The sequence below is a fragment of the Pristiophorus japonicus genome, chromosome 21 (assembly GCF_044704955.1).
Source record: "Pristiophorus japonicus isolate sPriJap1 chromosome 21, sPriJap1.hap1, whole genome shotgun sequence".
In the NCBI taxonomy this organism is placed as follows: Eukaryota; Metazoa; Chordata; class Chondrichthyes; family Pristiophoridae; genus Pristiophorus; species Pristiophorus japonicus.
The window spans coordinates 89,972,278-89,993,690 of record NC_091997.1 but is presented as its reverse complement, the minus strand read 5'-3'; the positions used below and the strand labels follow the sequence as shown (position 1 = coordinate 89,993,690).

At 44.2% G+C, this 21,413-nt stretch overlaps 1 protein-coding gene across 2 annotated transcripts in view; it reads left to right on the top strand.

Annotated features, from left to right (window-relative positions):
- The window catches only part of vps13c (vacuolar protein sorting 13 homolog C), a 385,292-nt gene that overhangs the window by 190,396 nt on the left and 173,483 nt on the right, over positions 1–21,413 (top strand). For both annotated transcript variants that reach the window (XM_070865206.1, XM_070865205.1), the window contains 6 exons: positions 556–659; positions 4,550–4,717; positions 11,546–11,850; positions 13,284–13,431; positions 19,640–19,751; positions 20,688–20,833. In XM_070865206.1, the coding sequence (XP_070721307.1) occupies positions 556–659; positions 4,550–4,717; positions 11,546–11,850; positions 13,284–13,431; positions 19,640–19,751; positions 20,688–20,833 (983 nt within the window). The remainder of the gene's footprint in view (positions 1–555; positions 660–4,549; positions 4,718–11,545; positions 11,851–13,283; positions 13,432–19,639; positions 19,752–20,687; positions 20,834–21,413) is intronic.

Here is a 21,413-nt window from a genome sequence, read left to right as displayed (position 1 = left end):
GAAAGACTGGATCAACTGGGCTTGTATTCACTGGAGTTCAGAAGAATGAGAGGAGACCTCATAGAAACATTTAAAATTCTGACGGGGTTAGACAGGTTAGATGCAGGAAGAATGTTCCCAATGTTGGGGAAGTCCAGAACCAGAAGTCACAGTCTAAGGATAAGGGGTAAGCCATTTAGGACCGAGATGCGGAGGAACTTCTTCACCCAGAGAGTGGTGAACCTGTGGAATTCTCTACCACAGAAAGTTGTTGAGGCCAATTCACTAAATATATTCAAAAAGGAGTTAGATGAGGTCCTTACTACTAAGGGGATCAAGGGGTATGGCGAGAAAGCAGGAATGGGGTACTGAAGTTGAATGTTCAGCCATGAACTCATTGAATGGCGGTGCAGGCTAGAAGGGCCGAATGGCCTACTCCTGCACCTATTTTCTATGTTTCTATGTTTCTATGAAAGGTGTGGCCAAACAGTGTATTTGCACCTCCATTATTAACCTCACTTAACCAAATGAATATGTGCCTGTAGTAATTATTGAATGATTTATATAACTATACAGGTTTGGATGCATCAGTTTCAGTACAGTCAAAGCAGACAGATGTTTTTGCCAGACTCCGGGATGTTGTCGTTACAGATGTTGACTCAAAGACTCTACATAAAAAGGTAATTTGTTAGCTGTACTGATAGAATTGCTTTGGGTTAGTATCTGAATTCATGTGCAAGGGTGCTGTACAGCACGAAATGGTATAAAGATTATCTATGCACCACGAAACTAACTACATTATCACATTCTATTTGTTCGACAAGGGAAAAACAGCACTTACTGTAGTACAGTATTTAATGTCGCGCACACTGCATGCAGAAAGAAGCCTTACCATGTACACTAACACTCGTTAAGAAAGTTTCTAACTCATACAATATGAGCAGGTTATGTTTGACCTTGTACAGAGTGAGCGGTGAAGTTCATGCTGCATTAAGTATATGGTGTAATACAGCGCACAGTAAGGCACTTGTTAACTTTGGAGACCGGCAACTGTGCATCCATTCTCTGTTTCCACTGTTAAATCTGGCTCTTTCTCGCCTTTTTGTGTGTCAGCAATTGCAGTCTCGATAAGGAAACAGATATATGTGTCACTGGGAAGGCTGCTTTTATTGCCCATCCTAAAATGCTCTGAGAAACGGGAGTTCCGTCGCCTTCTTGAGCTGTTCGATTCCTTGTACTGATGGTACAGAGGCTGAAAGAGCAGCGATGCATGTTGAAATCAGGATAATGTGTGACATGTCTTTTGTGGTAGAGGTTGTGGGGGCTGGGAGGTGCTGTCGGGTCTCTGCAGTGCATCTTGCAGTTAGTACATCTTGCAGCCGTAGTGCGCTGGTGGTGGAGAAGGAAACATCGAGTCCTGTCGCAAGTGCGCTAATCAAATGAACTGCACTGTCCTGGATGGCGTGAGCTTCTTGAGTTTGTTGTAGCTGCACCCACCCAGTCAAATTATGTTAATTCCACCACGCTCCAGAGTCGAGCTTTGTCAACGGTGGAGAGAGATTGAGATGTGTGAATTATCTCTCAATACACGGCCTTTAACCCGCTTTTGTAGCCACATTGTTGATCTGGCTGGTCCAGTTAAGCTTCTGGTGAGTGGTGACTGCTGGAGGAAGTGGTGGGGGGGGGGTCTCTGTGCTAGTGGTGCCTATGAAGATCAGGGAAGGTGGTTGGGCCTTTCTTGGAGATGGTCCTTGTCTTGCACTTGCGTGGCATGAATGTTGCCTGCAACAGAGCCCAAGCCGAGCTGTTGTCTAACTCCTGCTGTAAACTGCATGAGGTGCTTTGTTATGGAATGAGTTCTGAACGGAGCTCAGCATTATAGGATTGTCTGTAAACAGCTCCCCTTCCTGATTAAATAAACACACCACCAGGCTTCCTAGTTTTGGGATAAAGTGACACATTCTCTTTTCTCTGCATTGAATCATTATGGAATCTGTGTTCAATAGTCAATGCCAAACATGCACCCAAACCACATTCCTTCAATGGTTTTCATAATTTGTATGATTCCAATAACATAGGAATATATTTGCAAACTGCCTCCAAAGTAATGCAGAATGTTGCTACATGAGATTATTTGCACCAGAATTAGTAGCTCCCACTGACCATTGGGAGTGAATAGGATGAACTCGAATACAAACGCAAAATATTGCGGATGCTGGAATCTGAAATAAAAACAGAAAATGCTGGATTCTGATCATCATGGGCAGTCCCTTGAAATCGAGTGCTTCCACTCATTGGGCACAAATTTCCCCAGAAGTTGCTCCGTTTTTTTTTGAGCAACATGATTTTTCTGGATTATCTTTTTAGTTGCAATTCTGGCCATTTAATTTGCGCCAGTGTAAGTGAGTTAGTTAGGTTTTTTTTTTAGTTTTTTTTTCAAAAGGGGGCGTTCCCAGCCACTTACGTCTGTTTTGGCCATTTAAGCGAGTTTGGCCAGCAAATAATTGCTCCAAACTAACTCAGGCCAGCGTATGTTGCCACTTCTGGCCGCACAGAAAAAACTTACCTAAAGTTAAGGAATCGGTGCAAGTAACTACATTTAAAGCACAAAAAGTAATAAGTATTCAATAAAAAATAAAGAATTGAAGTAAATCCGATCTTCAACTAAACTCGAGAGCGGCTGGCTGTGCGGGAGTCCCTTCAGCCTGGGATAGGTGCGGGAGAACGCGGCATCTGAATTGGGGGGGTGGGGGGGGTGGTGAACACAACATCTTGATGGGGGGCAGAGAGGGGAGGGAGAAGGCTCAACGCGGTGGGTGGTGAACGCGGCATCTTAACGGGGGTGGGGGGGGATGGGGAGGAGGGAGGGAAGGAAGAGATCCACAATGGATTCCCCCCCCCTCCCAGGATCAAAACTCTTTCCCTCCACCAAACCTGTCTCTTGTAGTCTTCAGCGCGGGGACGGTGAGCGTCGGCCCCTCCCACACAGCCTGCATCACACACACTCTCAGATTCTGAGGGCGAGGAGCTACTGCGCATGCGCGCACACTCTAGTGCGCATGTGCAGAGGTCCTGGCACTGTTTTCAGCACCGGGAACTGACTCTGCCCCCGAATCCAGTTGCCACCGCTACGTTACCATGGAGGAGAGGCTCGGGGGCAACCAAACTCGGCCCGGAGATTTTCGGCATCCTTGGAGTTCTACAAAAGCGGCGCACCTCTGGTGAGTGCACCAGAAATCTGTACTTGCCAAATTTGGGCCCTAAAAGTGAGTTCCCAGGTGACTGTACAGTACAATGCAGGAATTACAGTCACTGTCACAGGTGGGGCAGACAATGATTGAAGGAAAGGGTGGGTGGGGAGTCTGGTTTACCGCACGCTCCTTCCGCTGCCTGTGCATGTTTTCTGCATGCTCTCGGCGACGAGACTCGAGATGCTCAGTGCCCTCCCGGATGAACTTCCTCCACTTGGGGCGGTCTTGCGCCAGGTACTCCCAGATGTCGGTGGGGATGTTGCATTTTATCAGGGAGGATTTGAGGGTGTCCTTGAAATGTTCCCTCTGCCCACCTGGGGCTCGCTTGCCGTGTAGGAGTTCCAAGTAGAGCACTTGCTTTTGGAATCTCATGTCGGGCATGCGGACGATGTGGCCCGCCCAACGGAGCTGGTCAAGTGTGGTCAGTGCTTCAGGTCAGGCAGCAGCTGTGGAGAGAAACAGAGTTAATGTTTCGGGTCTGTGGCCCTTCGTCAGAGTTGGAAAAGTTCGAGATTCTTAAAGAAGTGCCGGGGCACTGAAAGAGGGAAGGGAGGAAAGAACAAAAGGGAAGGTCTGTGAGGGTGGGAGGCAGGAGAGATTAGAGAGACAAAAGGGATGATGGGCAAAAATGAGATGGTAATGGCACAAGTTAGGAAACAAAAGATGAGTCCAGATGGGATGAACTCGAACGCCGTTCCCTAGACATCGATTACATCTCCCACCCTAGCCACAGTCTCGGGCTAAACCAGACTGTTCGCAGCCTTGGCATCCAACACCTGAGGGGCCATTTTTGATGAAGCAGAAGAGACTATGGGGCGATCTGATCGGGCTGAATTATGAAGGAACAGGACACGGTAGATAGCAACAAACTACTTCCAGTGGTTGAGGGGTCCAGAACAAGGGGATGTAGATATAAGACTAAATGCAAGAGGTTAAGAAGCAGGATTTGTACAGAGGATTGAGAGGCTGTGGATGCACTGTCAGAGGTCATGGTTGAAGCAGTGACCGTCGATATTTAAGAATAGGTTAGTTTGGTGGATGAAGGGATTTGGGAATAGGGATCTGAGACTTGGAATTTGGATTGGTGCTCTTGTGACAGATAAACAGCAGCAGGGACCTGCTGGAATGAACAGACTCTTCCTATATTGTAATGTCTATGTAATTCTATGTAAGATATACAGGCTATGGGCTCTGCCTCTTTCTACACTGCAGCAATGGTGACTACTCTGGCCATCCTGGAGGCTCAGATTGAAAGACAACTTCGGAAAGTTTGCTTGAGGTTTCGATGCAATTAACGGTTGTCCCTCCTACTCTTCTAGGCTGTCTCCATTGTTGGTAATGAAGTGTTCAGCTTTAATATAACCCTGTATCCGAATGCTATCGACGGTGAGAACTATGCTGATATGTCAAAGGTGGATGGCAAGGTGACATTACGAGTTGGTTGTATTCAGATTATATATCTACATAAGTTCGTCATGTCATTACTGGTAAGTCCAGTGTAATACCAATTCAAAATTATTGATTGTATTGAAACTAATATATAACCCTTGTTAAATATTTTCAGGAATTTTAACGTTTTTTTTTCTAGTCGCATAAAATTCACTAAACAACCCCCTTGGTAAAGTTTCAGTGGAGAGCATCTATTTATCCAATACCCCTTTTTCAAATATTTTTCACTTCATTCAATAATTATGTTGTTGCTGATCTGTTAATCTGATGTAAATGCTGCTGCTTCTGTCTCCAGTCATGGCATGGCATTGACAGATCACCCTCATGCTGTCTGCTGCACTGTACACCTTGTACGGGAAAAGGGGGAGAAGATTTGTAATCTAAATGAAGTAATAGTTGAGTAAACTTTGCGATATTTGTCATAACTTCTACAAAAGTAGTTGGCACGGTGCTGGCTATGTTGGCGACTCTAGCTTGGTGTCGGCTTGATTCGGTGGTAGCACTCTCACTTTGGAATTGGACAGTTGTAGGTTCTAGTCCTGGTCCAGGACTTGAGCACATAATCAAGGCTGGCACTAACTGAGGGAGTGCTGCATTGACTGACATGCCATCTTTTAGAAACATAGAAAATAGGTGCAGGAGCAGGCCATTCAGCCCTTCGAGCCTGCACCACCATTCAATATGTTCATGACTGATCATGCACTTCAGTACCCCATTCCTGCTTTCTCTCCATACCCTTTAGCCGTAAGGGCCACATCTCATCATAGGCAGTCCCTCGGAATCGAGGAAGACTTGCTTCCACGCTTAGCATGAGTTCTTAGGTGGCTGTACAGTCCAATCCGAGAACCACAGTCTCTGTCACAGGTGAGACAGATAGTCGTTGAAGGAAAGGGTGGGCGGGGAGCCTGGTTTGCCGCATGCTCCTTCCGCTGCCTGCGCTTGATTTCTGCATGCTCTCGGCGACGATACTCGAGGAGCTCAGCGCCCTCCCGGATGCACTTCCTTCACTTAGGGCGGTCTATGGCCATGGACTCCCAGTTGTCAGTGGGGATGTTGCACTTTATCAGGGAAGCTTTGAGGGTGTCCTTGTAATGTTTCCTCTGCCCGCCTTTGGCTCGTTTGCTGTGGGCGAGTTCCGAGTAGAACGCTTGCTTTGGGAGTCTCGTGTCTGGCATGCGAACTATGTGGCCTGCCCAACGGAGCTGATCAAGTATGGTCAGTGCTTCAATGCTGGCGATGTTGGCCTGGACGAGGACGCTAATGTTGGTGCGTCTGTCCTCCCAGGGCATTTGCAGGATCTTGTGGAGACATCGTTGGTGGTATTTCTCTAGTGACCTGAGGTGTCGACTGTACATGGTCCCTTTTGAATATATCTAACGAACTGGCCTCAACAATTTTCTGTAGTAGAGAATTCCACAGGTTCACAACTCTCCGAGTGAAGAAGTTTCTCCTCATCTTGGTCCTAAATGGCTTGGCCCTTATCCTTAGACTGTGACCCCTGGTTCTGGACCTCCCCAACATCGGGAACATTCTTCCTGCATCTTTTGGCGGGAACTGCAAGGCTAAGCACTCTCTAATACTGAGTTCATTGTAAAAGATTCCACGGCACATTTTTTCAGTTGCAAGGAGATCTCCCAGTGTTGTAACCAATATTCATCCCTTCAGAAGATAAACCGATTATCTGGCAAGTGATCGCATTGCTGTTTGTGGGATTATGCAGTGTGACACTTGTCTGTGCGGTTGCCCACACAACCAGTCACTGCACCTCAAAAGTCATTCATTGGTTGTGAAGCGCTTTGGGACATCTTGAGGATGTCAAAGGTGCTATACAAATGCAGCCTTTTTTATTCTTTGCACTCTGCGCAAGGAGTGCTGGACAGTCCAGTTTTCTCACAGGAACATGTGACTCGTTAACTCAAAAGACGGGCTGCTGTAATTTTGATTTTGAGTTTAGTCAAAAGTAGGTAATCAATCTGTTTTAAATCACAGACGAGATTTGCTATTGTCGAAGGCGCACATTTTTTAACAGCGCATCTCCTATGTCTGCTCATGGTAAGTCGAAGGATGCACTGCTTTGCTAAGGACAGGAGTGTTATAGTACGTCATGCGCACTGTATAATTTTGGTGCTAAAGTGTAGGTTTGGCTTCCTCTTAAGGCTGCGAACAGTTGGTATGAATGTGGTTTGACATCAGTGATCAGTTCAGACTGGCTTTTTCCTGTTTGAAGGCCACAGTTAAATTGTTAAGTGAATGCGTAAAGGTGGATCAGTTGTTTTGCCACATTACAACATAATTCTAAAAGGACAGAGTGTTTTTAAAAAAAACAAGCCTGAAGGCTCTGTGTCTCAATGCGAGGAGCATTCATATTAAGGTGGATGAATCAACTGCACAGACAGCTGTTAACGGATAACATGTAATTGGGATTACGGAGACATGGCTCCAGGGTGACCAAGGCTGGGAACTCAATATCCAGAGGTATTCAATATTCAGAAAGGATAGACAGAAAGGAAAATGAGGTGGGGTAGCGTTGCTGGTTAAAGAGGAGATTAACACAATAGTTAGCAAGGACATTAGCTTGGATGATGTGGAATCTGTATGGGTAGAGCTGCGGAATACCAAAGGGCAGAAAACGCTAATGGAAGTTGTGTATAGACCACCAAACAGTAATAGTGAGGTTGGGGATGGTATCAAACAGGAAATTAGGGATGCGTGCAATAAAGGTACAGCAGTTATCATGGGTGACTTTAATCTACATTTAGATTGGGCTAAACAAACTGGTAGCAATACAGTGGAGGAGGATTTCCTGGAGTGTATTAGGGATGGTTTTCTAGACCAATATGTCGAGGAACCAACCAGAGAGCTGGTCATCCTAGACTGGATGTTGTGTAATGAGAAAGGATTAATTAGCAAATCTTGTTGTGCGAGGCCCCTCGGGGAAGAGTGACCATAATATGGTAGAATTCTTCATTAAGATGGAGAGTGACACAGTTAATTCAGAGACAAGGGTCCTGAACTTAAAGAAAGGTAACTTCGATGGTATGAGACATGAATTGGCTAGGATAGACTGGCGAATGGTACTTAAAGGGTTGACGGTGGATAGGCAATGGCAAACATTTAAAGATCACATGGATGAACTTCAACAATTGTACATCCCTGTCTGGCGTTTAAATAAAATGGGGAAGGTGGCTCAACCGTGGCTAACGAGGGAAATTAGGGATAGTGTTAAATCCAAGGAAGAGGCATATAAATTGGCCAGAAAAAATAACAAACCTGAGGACTGGGAGAAATTTAGAATTCAGCAGAGGAGGACAAAGGGTTTAATTAGGAGGGGGAAAATAGAGTATGAGAGTAAGCTTGCAGGAAACATAAAAATTGACTGCAAAAGCTTCTATCGATATGTGAAGAGAAAAAGATCAGTGAAAACAAATGTCCCTTGCAGTCAGAATCAGGTGAATTTATAATGGGGAACAAAGAAATGGCAGACTAATTGAACAAATACTTTGGTTCTGTCTTTACTAAGGAAGACACAAATAACCACCTGGAAATATTAGGGCTCCGAGAGTCTAGCGAGAAGGAGGAACTGAAGGAAATCCTTATTAGGCGGGAAATTGTGTTGGGGAAATTGATGGTATTGAAGGCCGATAAATCCTCGGGGCCTGGTAGTCCGCATCCCAGAGTACTTAAGGAAGTAGCCCTAGAAATAGTGGATGCATTGGTGGTCATTTTCCAACATTCTATAGACTCTGGATCAGTTCCTATGGATTGGAGGGTAGCTAATGTAAACCCCCTTTTTAAAAAAGGAGGGAGAGAGAAAACCGGGAATTATAGACCAGTTAGCCTGACATCGATAGTGGGGAAAATATTGGAATCAATTATTAAAGATGTAATAGCGCATTTGGAAAGCAGTGACAGGATCGGTCCAAGTCAGCATGGATTTATGAAAGGGAAATCATGCTTGACAAATCGTCTAGAATTTTTTGAAGATGTAGCTAATAGAGTGGACAAGGGAGAACCAGTGGAGGTGGTGTATTTGGACTTTCAAAAGGCTTTTGACAAGGTCCCATACAAGAGAGTGTGCAAAATTAAAGCACATGGTATTGGGGGTAATGTATTGACGTGGATAGTGAACTGGTTGGCAGACAAGAAGCAAAGAGTAGGAATAAACAAATCCTTTTCAGAATGGCAAGCAGTGACTAGTGGGATACCGCAAGGTTCAGTGCTGGGACCCCAGCTATTTACAATATACATCAATGATTTAGATGAAGGAATTGAGTGTAATATCTCCAAGTTTGGAGATGACACTAACTGCGTGGCGATGTGAGCTGTGAGGAGGATGCTAAGAGGCTGCAGGGTGACTTGGACAGGTTAGGTGAGTGGGCAAATGCATGGCAGATGCAGTATAATCGAGATAAATGTGAGGTTATCTACTTTGGTGACAAAAACAGGAAGGCAGAATATCATCTGAATGGTGACAGATTAGGAAACGGGAAGGTGTAATGAGAGCTGTGTGTCATGGTACATCAGTCATTGAAAGTTGACATGCAGGTACAGCAGGTGGTGAAGGCGGCCAACGGCATGTTGGCCTTCATAGCGAGAGGAATTGAGTATAGAAGCAGGTAGATCTTACTGCCGTTGTACAGGGCCTTGGTGAGGCCACACCTTGAATATTGTGTACAGCTTTGGTGGTCTAATCTGAGAAAGGACATTCTTGCTATTGAGGGAGTGCAGCACTGGTTCACCAGACTGATTCCTGGGATGGCAGAACTGACATATGAAGAAAGACTGGATCGACTGGGCTTACATTCACTGGAGTTTAGAAGAATGAGAGGGGATCTCATAGAAACATATAAAATTCTGACGGGATTGGACAGGTTAGATGCAGGAAGAATGATCCGATGTTGGGGAAGTCCGGAACCAGGGGTCACAGTCTAAGGATAAGGGGTAAGCCATTTAGCACCGAGATGAGGAGAAACTTCTTCACTCAGAGAATTGTGAACCTGTGGAATTCTCTACCACAAAGTTGTTGAGGCCAGTTTGTTGGATATATTCAAAAGGGAGTTAGATGTGGTCCTTACGGCTAAAGGGATCAAGGGGTATGGAGAGAAAGCAGGAACGGGGTACTGAGGGAATGATCAGCCATGATCATATTGAATGGTGGTGCAGGCTCGAATGGCCGACTCCTGCACCTATTTTCTATGTTTCTATGTTTCCCGGTATCTTGCAGATTGGAAAGTGTTCGGCATTTTCAGATGGGAAATCTGCAGGCACACTATTCAAGTGTGACACAGAATTTGACTGCGATACTTTTGATATGTGATGGATCAGAAATTCAGACTTGGCGCTGGGGTTTTCTGCTCATGCGCTCGCTCCCCAACCTGTGATTTGCTGCCCATTGATTTTCAGTCTGATTCCCGATAGCAGTGGCCCTACAGTTACCACCATCATCATCATCATAGGCAGTCCCTCGGAATCGAGAGACTTGCTTCCACTCCCAAAGTGAGTTCTCAGGTGGCTGAACAGTCCAATACGTGAGTCAGAGACCTGTCACATGTGGGACCGACATTCGTCGAAGGAGGGGGTGGGTGGGACTGGTTTACCGCGCACTCCTTCCGCTGTCTGCGCTTGACCTCTTCATGCTCTCTGCGTTGAGACTCGAAGAACTCAACGCCCTCCCGGATGCACTTTCTCCACCTCGGGCGGTCTTCGGCCAGGGTCTCCCAGGTGTCAGTGGTGATGTCGCACTTCACCAGGGAGGCTTTGAGGGTGTCCTTGTAACACTTCCGCTGTCCTCCTTTGGCTCGTTTACCATGAAGGAGCTCCGCATAAAGCATTTGCTTAGGGAGTCTCGTATCTGGCATGTGAACTATGTGGCCTGCCCAGCGAAACTGATCGAGTGTGATCAGTGCTTCAATACTGGGGATGTTAGCCTGGACGAGGACACTGATGTTGGTGCACCTGTCCTCCCAGGGGATTTGCAGGATCTTGCGGAGACATCGTTGGTGATATATCTCCAGTGACTTGAGGTGCCTTCTATGCATCGTCCTTGCCTCAGATCCATGCAGGAGGGCGGGTATTACTACAGCCCTGCAGACCATGAGCTTGGTGGTAGATTTGAGGGCCTGGTCTTCAAACACACTTTTCCTCAGACGGCCGAAGGCTGCACTGGCACACTGGAGGCTGCTAAATCTCCGCATCAATGTCTGCCTTTGTTGATGAGAGGCTCCCGAGATATGGGAAATGGTCCACGTTGTCGAGGGCAGCGCCTTGAATCTTGATGATTGGAGGGCAGTGCTGTGTGGTGGGGACAGGCTGGTGGAGGACCTTTGTCTTACGGATGTTAAGCGTAAGGTCCATGCTTTCATATGCCTCAGTGAATACATTGACTATATCCTGGAGTTCAGCCTCAGAATGTGCACAGACGCAGACGTCGTCCGCATACTGCAGCTCAACGACAGAGGTTGGGGTGATCTTGGACCTGGCCTGGAGGCAGCGTAGGTTAAACAGCTTCCCAGTGTTTCTGTAGTTTAATTCCACTCCAGCGGGGAGCTTGTTGATTGTTACCACTGGGGTTTTGTTGACCCATGCATTCACAAATGGCTTGATTTCTTTCTGGTACTAAGTATAGATAAGCAGAACTCCCAATACATTTACTGAAAGGAAAGCATTTTTTTTTCTAATGTACTCAACTGGAAATGAACCAAATGTCTTGAATATAGACACTCTGACTCTTAGCTAAATGAGCTATTGCGAGAACGGTTACAGAGTATTGTGTTCCGATCACATTTTTATCTGTTTATCGATAAACTATGAAGTTTTTTTATGGCTTTTATCAAAATAAAATACACAGTTTGTTTTATGTTCAATAGAAGTTCTTCGACAACTTCCAAGCCGCGAAGGAAGCGTTAAGTGCAGCTACAGCGCAGGCGGCAGAAAAAGCAGCCTCCAGCGTGAAGGATTTTGCCCAGAAGAGCTTCCGACTGGCAATGGATATTAACTTGAAAGCCCCGGTTATCATCATCCCCGAGTCCTCCGTCTCGATGAACGCCTTGGTGGCAGATTTGGGTTTGATAACCGTGCAGAATAAATTCACTCTGATCCCAGGCGAGGGGTACTCTGTGCCACCCATCGTGGACATCATGGATGTTCACCTAACCCAGCTGAAACTTTCGAGGTAAATTTTAACTTCTACATCTTGTGGCCCAATGAGTTTTATATATCTAATTGCTTTCAGCTCATAATCTTCCTAAAGATAAAATTCAATGGACCTATTCGTATAGTATAGTATTAGGCAGTCCCTCGTATTGAGGATGATTTGCTTCCACACCAAAAAGGGATGAGGTGTTTCAATGAAGGACCTAATATTCCAGATCCCAAACTACATCCTGAAGGGTGGAAGATGCCTGTGCGTGGATTTTTTTTAACGTGTGGTGGCCATTGCACACGGGCTTGACAGTGAGGTCTTGGTCCAGTGGCAAGGATTAACCAGGACAACTGGAGACCTGCTCTGCTATGGCCTATTAAGCCATCATTTGCAGTACCTCTTGCTGCATTTGTATGGTTACTGTAAGTTCCACATGCCTTACTGTCACTTGCTTTATAAATGAACTATGAATGGATTTTAGTGGAAACTCAAGCCCTTTGCCACTATCCATTAGTAAGTGGTGAGTAAATGGAGTTGAGGTGCAGATAAACTGTAATCTGATAGAATGGTGGAACGGGCTGAAGGGCTGAAGGGCTGACTCCTGTTCCTATGTATTTGTATTGAATTGTTTAGTGACCAACTTCCTCTTTAAAATCCATACAGTTTGAAGTGATTCAATAGCTTCCCGAATGGTTATCTGGGAAAAACAGCACTTAACATTCATGCAGACGAGCACATTCTTGGTTTGACTCTGAGTGCCCCATTAGGGCAGGGGATGGAGGAGGCATTATACTTGCAGTTGAGCTCAGTGACCCATGCGAAGAAGAGGGAAAGTAATTCGGGGTTCCTGCTGTTGATCGTTATTCAGCAGTCTGTGTTTCGAAGTCGGTGTACAGCGACAGGATGGCGTTTAGCTGTAACACCTCCTTCCCCACTTTCTCATCGAATATATTTAAGAGGGAGATAAATAGATTTCTAGGCATAAAAGGTATCAAGGGGTATGGGGAAAAAGTGGGAATATGGTGTTGAGATAGAGGATCAGCCATGATCATATTGAATGGCGGTGCAGACTCGGAAGGGTCGAATGGCCTACTACTGCTCCTATTTTTTATGTTTCTATTGACCAGCCTGTTCATTCACTGTCTGGCCTCGCACATGAAGAATAAAGCTTGGATTATTTGGAGGACTGCACTGCCGCAGAAATGAATACCTTCAGGCGACTTGTGGTGGAACAATTGGGGGCTGGGGGTGAGAGTAATGGACAATCTCCTACCACTCGCCTCCACAAACCCCCCCCCACCCCAAAAAAAACTAGGTGTAGATTTGTGGATTCAAGATTTAAAGCAATAGTTTTCAGCCAAACAGATTAAAGCAATTGTCCGAAGAAAGGAAATGAACTATTACTGTAACAGTTATATATAGAGCTTTACTGTTTAATGCATTCACCTACATTTTTCCATCAGGACTGTTCTGCAGACTAGTTCATCGCAGCTGGATATTAAAATGCTGCAGCCCATCAACTTACAATTCACTGTGCAAAGGAATTTGGCAGCAGCCTGGTATCACAAAATCCCGAGTGTGGAAATCAATGGACATTTGAAAACTATGAATGTGGGTACAGCCTGTTATATGGATATTTCCAATTCAGTGCCATCTGCTTGTCCTTGCTTGGGGATTTGTACGCAGACCTGTACACCTGCTGTAGCCAGTGTGCTGTACTCTGTTCCCAGTGTAGCCCTGTCTAGCCAGTCATTCATGTCTGGTTTCCTGGGTATTCGCTGCACTCTACGACCTTGTCCAAGTGAGTCTTTGTGTATGAACCTAGATCGTGTTGGGTAGCATAGTGGTTATCTTACTGGACTAGTAATCCAGAACCCTGGAGACATGATTTCAAATCCCACCACGGCAGCTGGGTAATTTAAATTAAGTTAATTAAATAAATTTGGAATAAAAAGCTAGTGTTAGTAATGTGAGATTTATAATAAAATGCATTGCTGCAGACATATGGATGCAACTGTGGCATCTTGCTAGTCGTCAATTTGTAAAGATTCAAATATGTACCATTACTAGATTGTAAATCGTAATGTAGTCAAGAGCGTTAGTGAGTAATTCACCTAAAATCAGTTACACGCAATTATTTTGCTACCGCATTTGAGTAAGAATGAGTGTGTTGTTTGACGAGTCCGTTTATTTGGCTCTTCAATACAAGTTGCTTATTCAGCCTCATTTGTTGAGAACAGGCCCATTTTGACCAAGAAAGTAATCGCATTAGATGAGGGAACACTTGAATGTTGATCAACTGTACCCCTCTGGAATTACCTGTTTTCCTAAAGGCATTACTTTTTTTGTCTGTATGTAATTCTGGTTTTGATGAGCTTGTGGTCCACACCTCTCCTGACTTTTCAGTGTACACCTCTCTCTAGCAGCATATTAGTGCTTTATTGATGCTTATGAAGTAAAGCACGAAAGATTAAAATATTGCCAAAATATAACGGTAGATTTGGATAGCCACCAGGTGCAAAAAATCTTTTTGTTCTCTTTGTATCAAACCAGTGGCACTGAAGGCAAATACCCCCCCCCCCCCCCCCCCCCCCCCACCACCCGCCCACTACCAACTGCCTTCGCTGAGTTAGGCTTACTGACACTCCAGTGCAGTGCTGAGGGAGTGAAGTACTGTCGGAGGTGCCGTCTTTTGGATGAGACGTTAAACCGAGGCCCCGCCTGCCCTCTCAGGTACATAAGAACATAAGAAATAAGAGCAGGAGTAGGCCATTAGGCCCCCTCGAGCCTGCTCCGCCATTTAATAAGATCATGGCTGATCTGATCTTGGGCTCAGCTCCACTTCCCTGCTCCCTCTCCATAACAAAAATCAAAGAGCAAGTTACTATTTAAATGGAGAAAGATTGCAAAGTGCCGCAGTACAGCGGGACCTGGGGGTACTTGTGCATGAAACACAAAAGGATAGTATGCAGGTACAGCAAGTGATCAGGAAGGCCAATGGTATCTTGGCCTTTATTGCAAAGGGGATGGAGTATAAAAGCAGGGAAGTCTTGCTACAGTTATACAGGGTAATTGGTGAGGCCACACCTGGAATACTGCGTACACTTTTGGTTTCCATATTTACAAAAGGATATACTTGCTTTGGAGGCAGTTCAGAGAAGGTTCACTGGGTTGATTCTGGGGATGAAGGGGTTGACTTATGAGGAAAGGTTGAGTAGGTTGGGCCTCTACTCATTGGAATTCAGAAGAATGAGAAGTGATCTTATCGAAATGTATAAGATTATGAGGGGGCTTGACAAGGTGGATGTTCCCATTGATGGGGGAGACTAGAACTAGAAGGCATGATCTTAGAATAAGGGACGCCCATTTAAAACGGAGATGAGGAGAAATTTCTTCTGAGGGTTGTAAATCTGTGGAATTTGCTGTCTCAGAGAGCTGTGGAAGCTGGGACATTGAATAAATTTAAGATAGAAATAGACAGTTTCTTAAAAGTTAAGGGGTTATGGGGAGCGGGCGGGGAAGTGGAGCTGAGTCCATGATCAGATCAGCCATGATCTTATTGAATGGCGGAGCAGGCTCGAGAGGCCGTTTGGCCTACTCTTGTTCCTATTTATTATGTTCACTCCCTTATCGCTCAGAAATCTGTCTATCTCCACTTTTAAATATATCCAGCCTCCATTGCTCTCTGGGGCAGAGAATTCCACAGATTTACGACTATTTGAGAGAAGAAATTCCTCCTTATCTCTGTTCCAAATGGGCGACCGATATTTTTAAACTATGCCCCCTAGTTCTAGATTCCCCCATGAGTGGAAACATCCTCTCTGCATCTACCTTGTCGAGCCTTCTCAGTATCTTGTATGTTTCAATAAGATCACCTCTCATTCTTATAAACTCCAATGGGTATAGGCCCAACCTGCTCATCCGTTCTTCATAAGTCAACCCCCTCATCTCAGGACTCAACCTAGTGAACCTTCTCTGAACTGCCTCCAATGCAAGTATATTCTTCCGTAAATAAGGAAGCCAAAACTGTACGCAGTATTCCAGGTGTGGCCTCCCCAATACTCTGTGCAGTTGTAGCAGGACTTCCCTGCTTTTATACTCTTACCGCTTGCAATAAAGGCCAGCATTCCATTTGCCTTCCTGATTACTTGCTGTACCTGCATACTAACTTTTTGTGTTTCATGCACAAGGACCCCCAGGCCCCTCTGCATTGCAGCATTTTGTAGTTTCTCTCCATTTAAATAATTTGCTTTTTTATTTTTCTTGACAAAATGAATAACCTCACACTTTTCCACGTTATACTCCATCTGCCAAATGATTGCCCACTCACTTAGCCGTGTGTATATCTCTGCAGATTTTTTGTGTCCTCCTCACAACTTGCTTTCCTACCCATCTTTGTATCATCAGCAAACTTGGTTACATTACACTCGGTTCCTTCATCCAAGTCATTAATATAGATTGTAAATAGTTGAGGCCCCAGCACTGATCCCTGTGGCACCCCACTAGTTACTGTTTGCCAACCAGAAAATGACCCATTTATCTCGACTCTCAGTTAGCCAATTCATTATCCATGCTAATATATTACCGCCAACCCCGTGAGTACTTGCCTTGTGCAGTAACCTTTTATGTAGCGCCTTCTGGAAATCCAAAGACACCACATCCAGTGGTTCCCCCTTATCCATCCTGCTCGTTACATCCTCAAAGAACTCCAACAAATATGTCAAACATAATTTCCCTTTCATAAAACCTTGCTGACTCTGCCTGACTGCATTATGCTTTTCCAAATGTCCTGCTACTGCTTCCTTAATAATGGATTCCAGCATTTTACTAACTACTGCTATTGGGCTAACTGGTCTATAGTTTCCTGCTTTCTGTCTGCCTCCTTTTTTAAATAGGGGCGTTACATTTGCGGTTTTCCAATCCGCTGGGACCTTCCCAGAATCCAGGGAATTTTGATAGATTACAAACAATGCATCCACAATCCCTGCAGCCACTTCTTTTAAGACCCTTGGATGCAGGCTATCAGGTCCCTTAGAGAAGGATTTTGTCCCATTATTTTACCGAGTACTTTTTCTTTAGTGATAGTGATTGTTTTAAGTTCCTCTCTCCCTTTAGCCCCTTGATTATCTATTATTGAGATGTTTTTAGTGTCTTCTACCGTGAAGACCGATACAAAATATTTGTTCAAAGTCTCTGCCATTTCCCTGTTCCCCATTATTAATTCCCCAGTCTCATCCTCTAAGGGATCAATGTTTACTTTACCTACTCTCTTCCTTTTTATATACCTGTAGAAGCTTTTACTATCTGTTTTTATATTTCTTGCTAGTTTACTCTCATACTCTATCTTCCCTCCCTCTTTATAATTTTTTTAGTCATTCTTTGTTGATTTTTAAACATTTCCTAATCCTCTGGCCTCCCACGAATCTTGGCAACTTTGTATGCCATTGTTTTCAATTTGATACCATCCTTTACGTCCTTAGTTAGCCACAGATGGTTCTCCCTTCTCTTAAAGTCTTTCCTTCTCACAGGAATATATTTTTGTTGAGTGTTATTAAATGTGTCCTTAAATATCTGCCACCGATAATCAACCGTCCACTTTAGCCAACTCTGCCTTCGTACCTTTGTAATCGCCTTTATTTAGGATCAGGGCATTGGTTTGAGATCCAACTTTCTCACCCTCCAACTGAATTTGAAATACAACCATGCTATGATCACTCTTTCCTAGAGGATCCTTTATTATGAGATCATTTATTAATCCTGTCTCATTACACAGTACCAGATCCAGGATAGCCTGCTCCCCGGTTGGTTCCACAACGTACTGTTCAAGGAAACTATCCCGGATACACACTATGAACTCTTCCTCAAGGCTACCTTGGCTAATTTGATTTGTCCAATCAATGTGAAGATTAAAATTGCCCATGATTATTGCCGTACCTTTCTTACATTATTTCTTTATTTATACTTCGTCCAACAGTGTAGCTACTGTTCGGGGGCCTATAGACTGTGCCCACCAGTGACTTCTTCCCCTTTATTAATTCTTATCTCCACCCAAACTGATTCCACATGTTGATCTTCTAAGCCAGTATCATTCCTCACTACTGCACTGATCTCATTCTTTATTAACAAAACTACCCCACCTCCTTTCCTTTCTGTCTATCCTTCTGAATTGTCAGATACCTTTGAATATTCAGTTCTCAGCCTTGGTCACCTTGAAACCAGGTTTCTGTAGTGGCTATCAGATCATACCCATTTATATGTATTTGTGCCGTCAACTCATCTATCTTATTACAAATGCTGCGTAAAATTCAGATAAAGAGCTTTACATTTTTTCTTTTTACCATTTTTACCTGCTTTGACCCCACTTTCTGAAGCATTCTTAGTTTTATACATTCTGTCCCTTCCTGTCACACTCTGGTTATCACTGCTATCCTGCTCTATTGCCTGCTCCTTGCTCTAGAAGATTCCATGGCATTATTTTGAAGAAGAGCAGGGGAGTCATCCCTGGTGTTCTGGCCTTTCCCTCAATCCCTCAATCAACATCACTAAAACAGATTCTCTGGTCATTATCACATTGCTGTTTGTGGGAGCTTGCTGTGCACAAATTGGCTGCTGCGTTCTCACATTATAACAGTGTCTACACTCCAAAAGTACTTAATTGACTGTAAAGTGCTTTGAAACGTCCGGTGGTCGTGAAAGGCGCTATATAAATGCAGGGCTTTCTTTCTTCTTTTACTTATCTGAGACCAGGGATCAAGCCTATAATCTTCCTTGGCTTTGTACCACACTACCGAGCCTACTCATTCATTGAGTTATTATTTAGAGCTCCCACTGCTATATGGCTAGTAAGGAGCTATGATAGCATAGGATTATTGTGCAGGAATCAGAGGTAGCACTATAATGTTATTTGTAGAGAATGTGCATCGTAGTTTTTACGCACAAGGGAATAGATTGTTGTCTGCGCGCCTAGGCTTTAAACATTGTCATGGTGGAGCGTAGGGAATCATAGAATCTTACAGCACAGAAGGAGGCCATTCGACCCATCATGCCTGTGCCGGCTCTTTGAAAGAGTTGTCCATTTTAGTCCCACACCCTAGCCTTTCCACCATTAACTCATAATCAGTCCTCTTTAAGTACATGTCTAGTTGCCTTTTGAAAGTTCCCATGGAATCTGATTCCCACCACCCTTTCAGACAGTGCGTTCCAGATCGCAACACCCCTCTGTGCGGGGGAAAAAAATCTAATTTCCCTTCTAGTTCTTTTGCCAATTATTTTAAATCTATATCCTCTGGTTACCAACCCACTTGCCAGAGGAAACAGTTTCTCCCTCATAATGTTGAACACCTCTATTAAGTTTCCCCTTAACCGTCTCTGATCGAAGGAGACCAACCCCAGCTTCTTCAGTCTCTCCACATAACGGAAGTCTCTCATCCCTGGGACCAGTCTGCTAAACCACCTCTGCACCCTCTCCAAGGCCTTGACATCCTTCCTAAAGTGTGGTGCCCAGAATTGTGCACAAAATTCCAGCTGAGGCCTAACCAGTGATATGTAAAGGTTTGGCAGGACTAGAGAGGAAAATGTGGTGGTGAGGTTTGCCGGCTGGTGACAGAACCTGCTTGATGTTAGTCCCATTGAAAATCAGGTGGGTTCTGTAAGGGATGTGCAATCCCCCCCTGTCCAAATTGTCCTTTCTGCACTCTGCCCAATGTCTGGGAGGGCAAGATGAAAATCTACCTCACAAGAGGGATTATTGCAGTTGCTGCTTCTGAAGCTCCATTTCTGATGAAACCCTCTCTTACTTCATCTTGATTTCCTGTTTCAGATTGTTCTCAGTGAGGAAGATCTAACTGTGCTGATGAAGGTCCTTGAGCAAAACCTTGGCGAAGGCAGCAAAGAACCAAGTGCGGCAAAAGCACTAAAGGATGAAGGAAAAAGTAATGGCTGGAATTAAACATTTGGTGAAAATTATTCTTACTACTAAATCACCTGTTTGAAATCCGAAAGTATTGCAGTCTGAGTGAAAACCACTGACCTACAAAACACTTAATTGTCTGCATCGAACTTTTGCCTTTGTTTAATTTCGATTGCTGCGCAATCTCCTGAGAAGTGATCTGTTGTCTTTTTTGATTGTTTCCTGATGACACGGTTCTTTTTCATTTCCTCGCCCCCTGGTACCACAATTAGTTGCAAAAGCTGGTAACTTTTCACACAAGTTTAAACATCCGATTAAGAATTGACGTTGCTGAAAGAGCTTGAAAGGGCTAATGCTCATGCAGAACTGGTTTTTTGTTCGTCTGAAAAGCTGCAATTTTGTAACTTGTTTAATTGAGCATTTGCTTTAAATATACACCTGTGCCTGTAATTTGAGTGAGAGTCAGGCTGATTCCCACCTTTTCGTTTCACTAATTTGTTCACAGTTTTGCCTGCACAGTTTACAATCAACAACTCTGTTGATCTGAAACAGAGTAGCAAAACACAATACTTGACCAAAAACAAACCAATACTCTATAGAGTTATCCTGGTTCATCAGCTGCAGTCTTTGATTCTTGCAGAAATGATGAGCCAAAAACATAAATATTTTTTAGTGAGCAATTGTTTTGTGCTGACTTTGAAAGAGTTTGTTTAATTGAAGAATACTCCTCAGCCTTGGTTAAAAGATGTAAGGTAGAAATGAGTTTAAAATCGTGCCTGTGGATATTTAAGCAAACAAATAAATACCTGTACCTCAAATATAAGTAGATCAGCCACTCTTCGCACGTGGATGCATAAATCAGAGTAACTTTTCTCTCTTCATTTTAATAAAGTATCATTGTTCAGTATTGCTGTCAAATTTAGTTTTGCTAACAGTTTGCATATTGATGAATAAACAGAAAAACTCAAAGATCCCAAAGATGCAGCTAAACCTGGGAAAACTGTGGCAAGTGAGAGCTCCGCGGCAGATCAACTTTTGGAAATGGTGAAGGGAGAGGTGCCGGATGATGTTGTCAATGTTCAGCTCAACTTTGAAATCAAAGAGGTGAGTAGTAGTATTTCTATTACTCCACAAGGGAAGCCTCACTAAAGTCCTGTTGGTTAACGTAGCCTCGTAGCTGCAACCCTTAGCTAAACGTTCTATGAAATGAAAAATTTAATTGTACTATTTGGAGCAGTTGTGGGAGGGGGAGAGCTTATTAAAGATTAGAATTAAAATAATCCAATTGGTTGTTGACTCCATATGAGTGGGTAATTCCATATCCTGTGCTTTTGCGTCAATCTGCATCGTTTTGAGCCTGTAGCAGTTTGGAAAATGGACTTAAAAGCTTTAATGGTCACGTTGCAGAAGATTAACTTTGCAGCCTTTGTGCAGTCGTGCTGTGTAGTGCAGGTGGTTGTGCAAAACTGAGTGAAGCTACAACCTGTATTCAGCAATACAATACAGCTTGGTCAAATCTTGTAGATAATAAGATACTGCTTTGGGAGATGTGGGGGGAGCAAGTGCAGAGAGTCAACAAGAAGCACCTATACAAAATCTGCAATGGCCAAAACGATGGCAGATGACTCTCGTTATAGATTGAGGCAAGCTACTGCATGACGACAGAGTGGGCGACACTTCATCC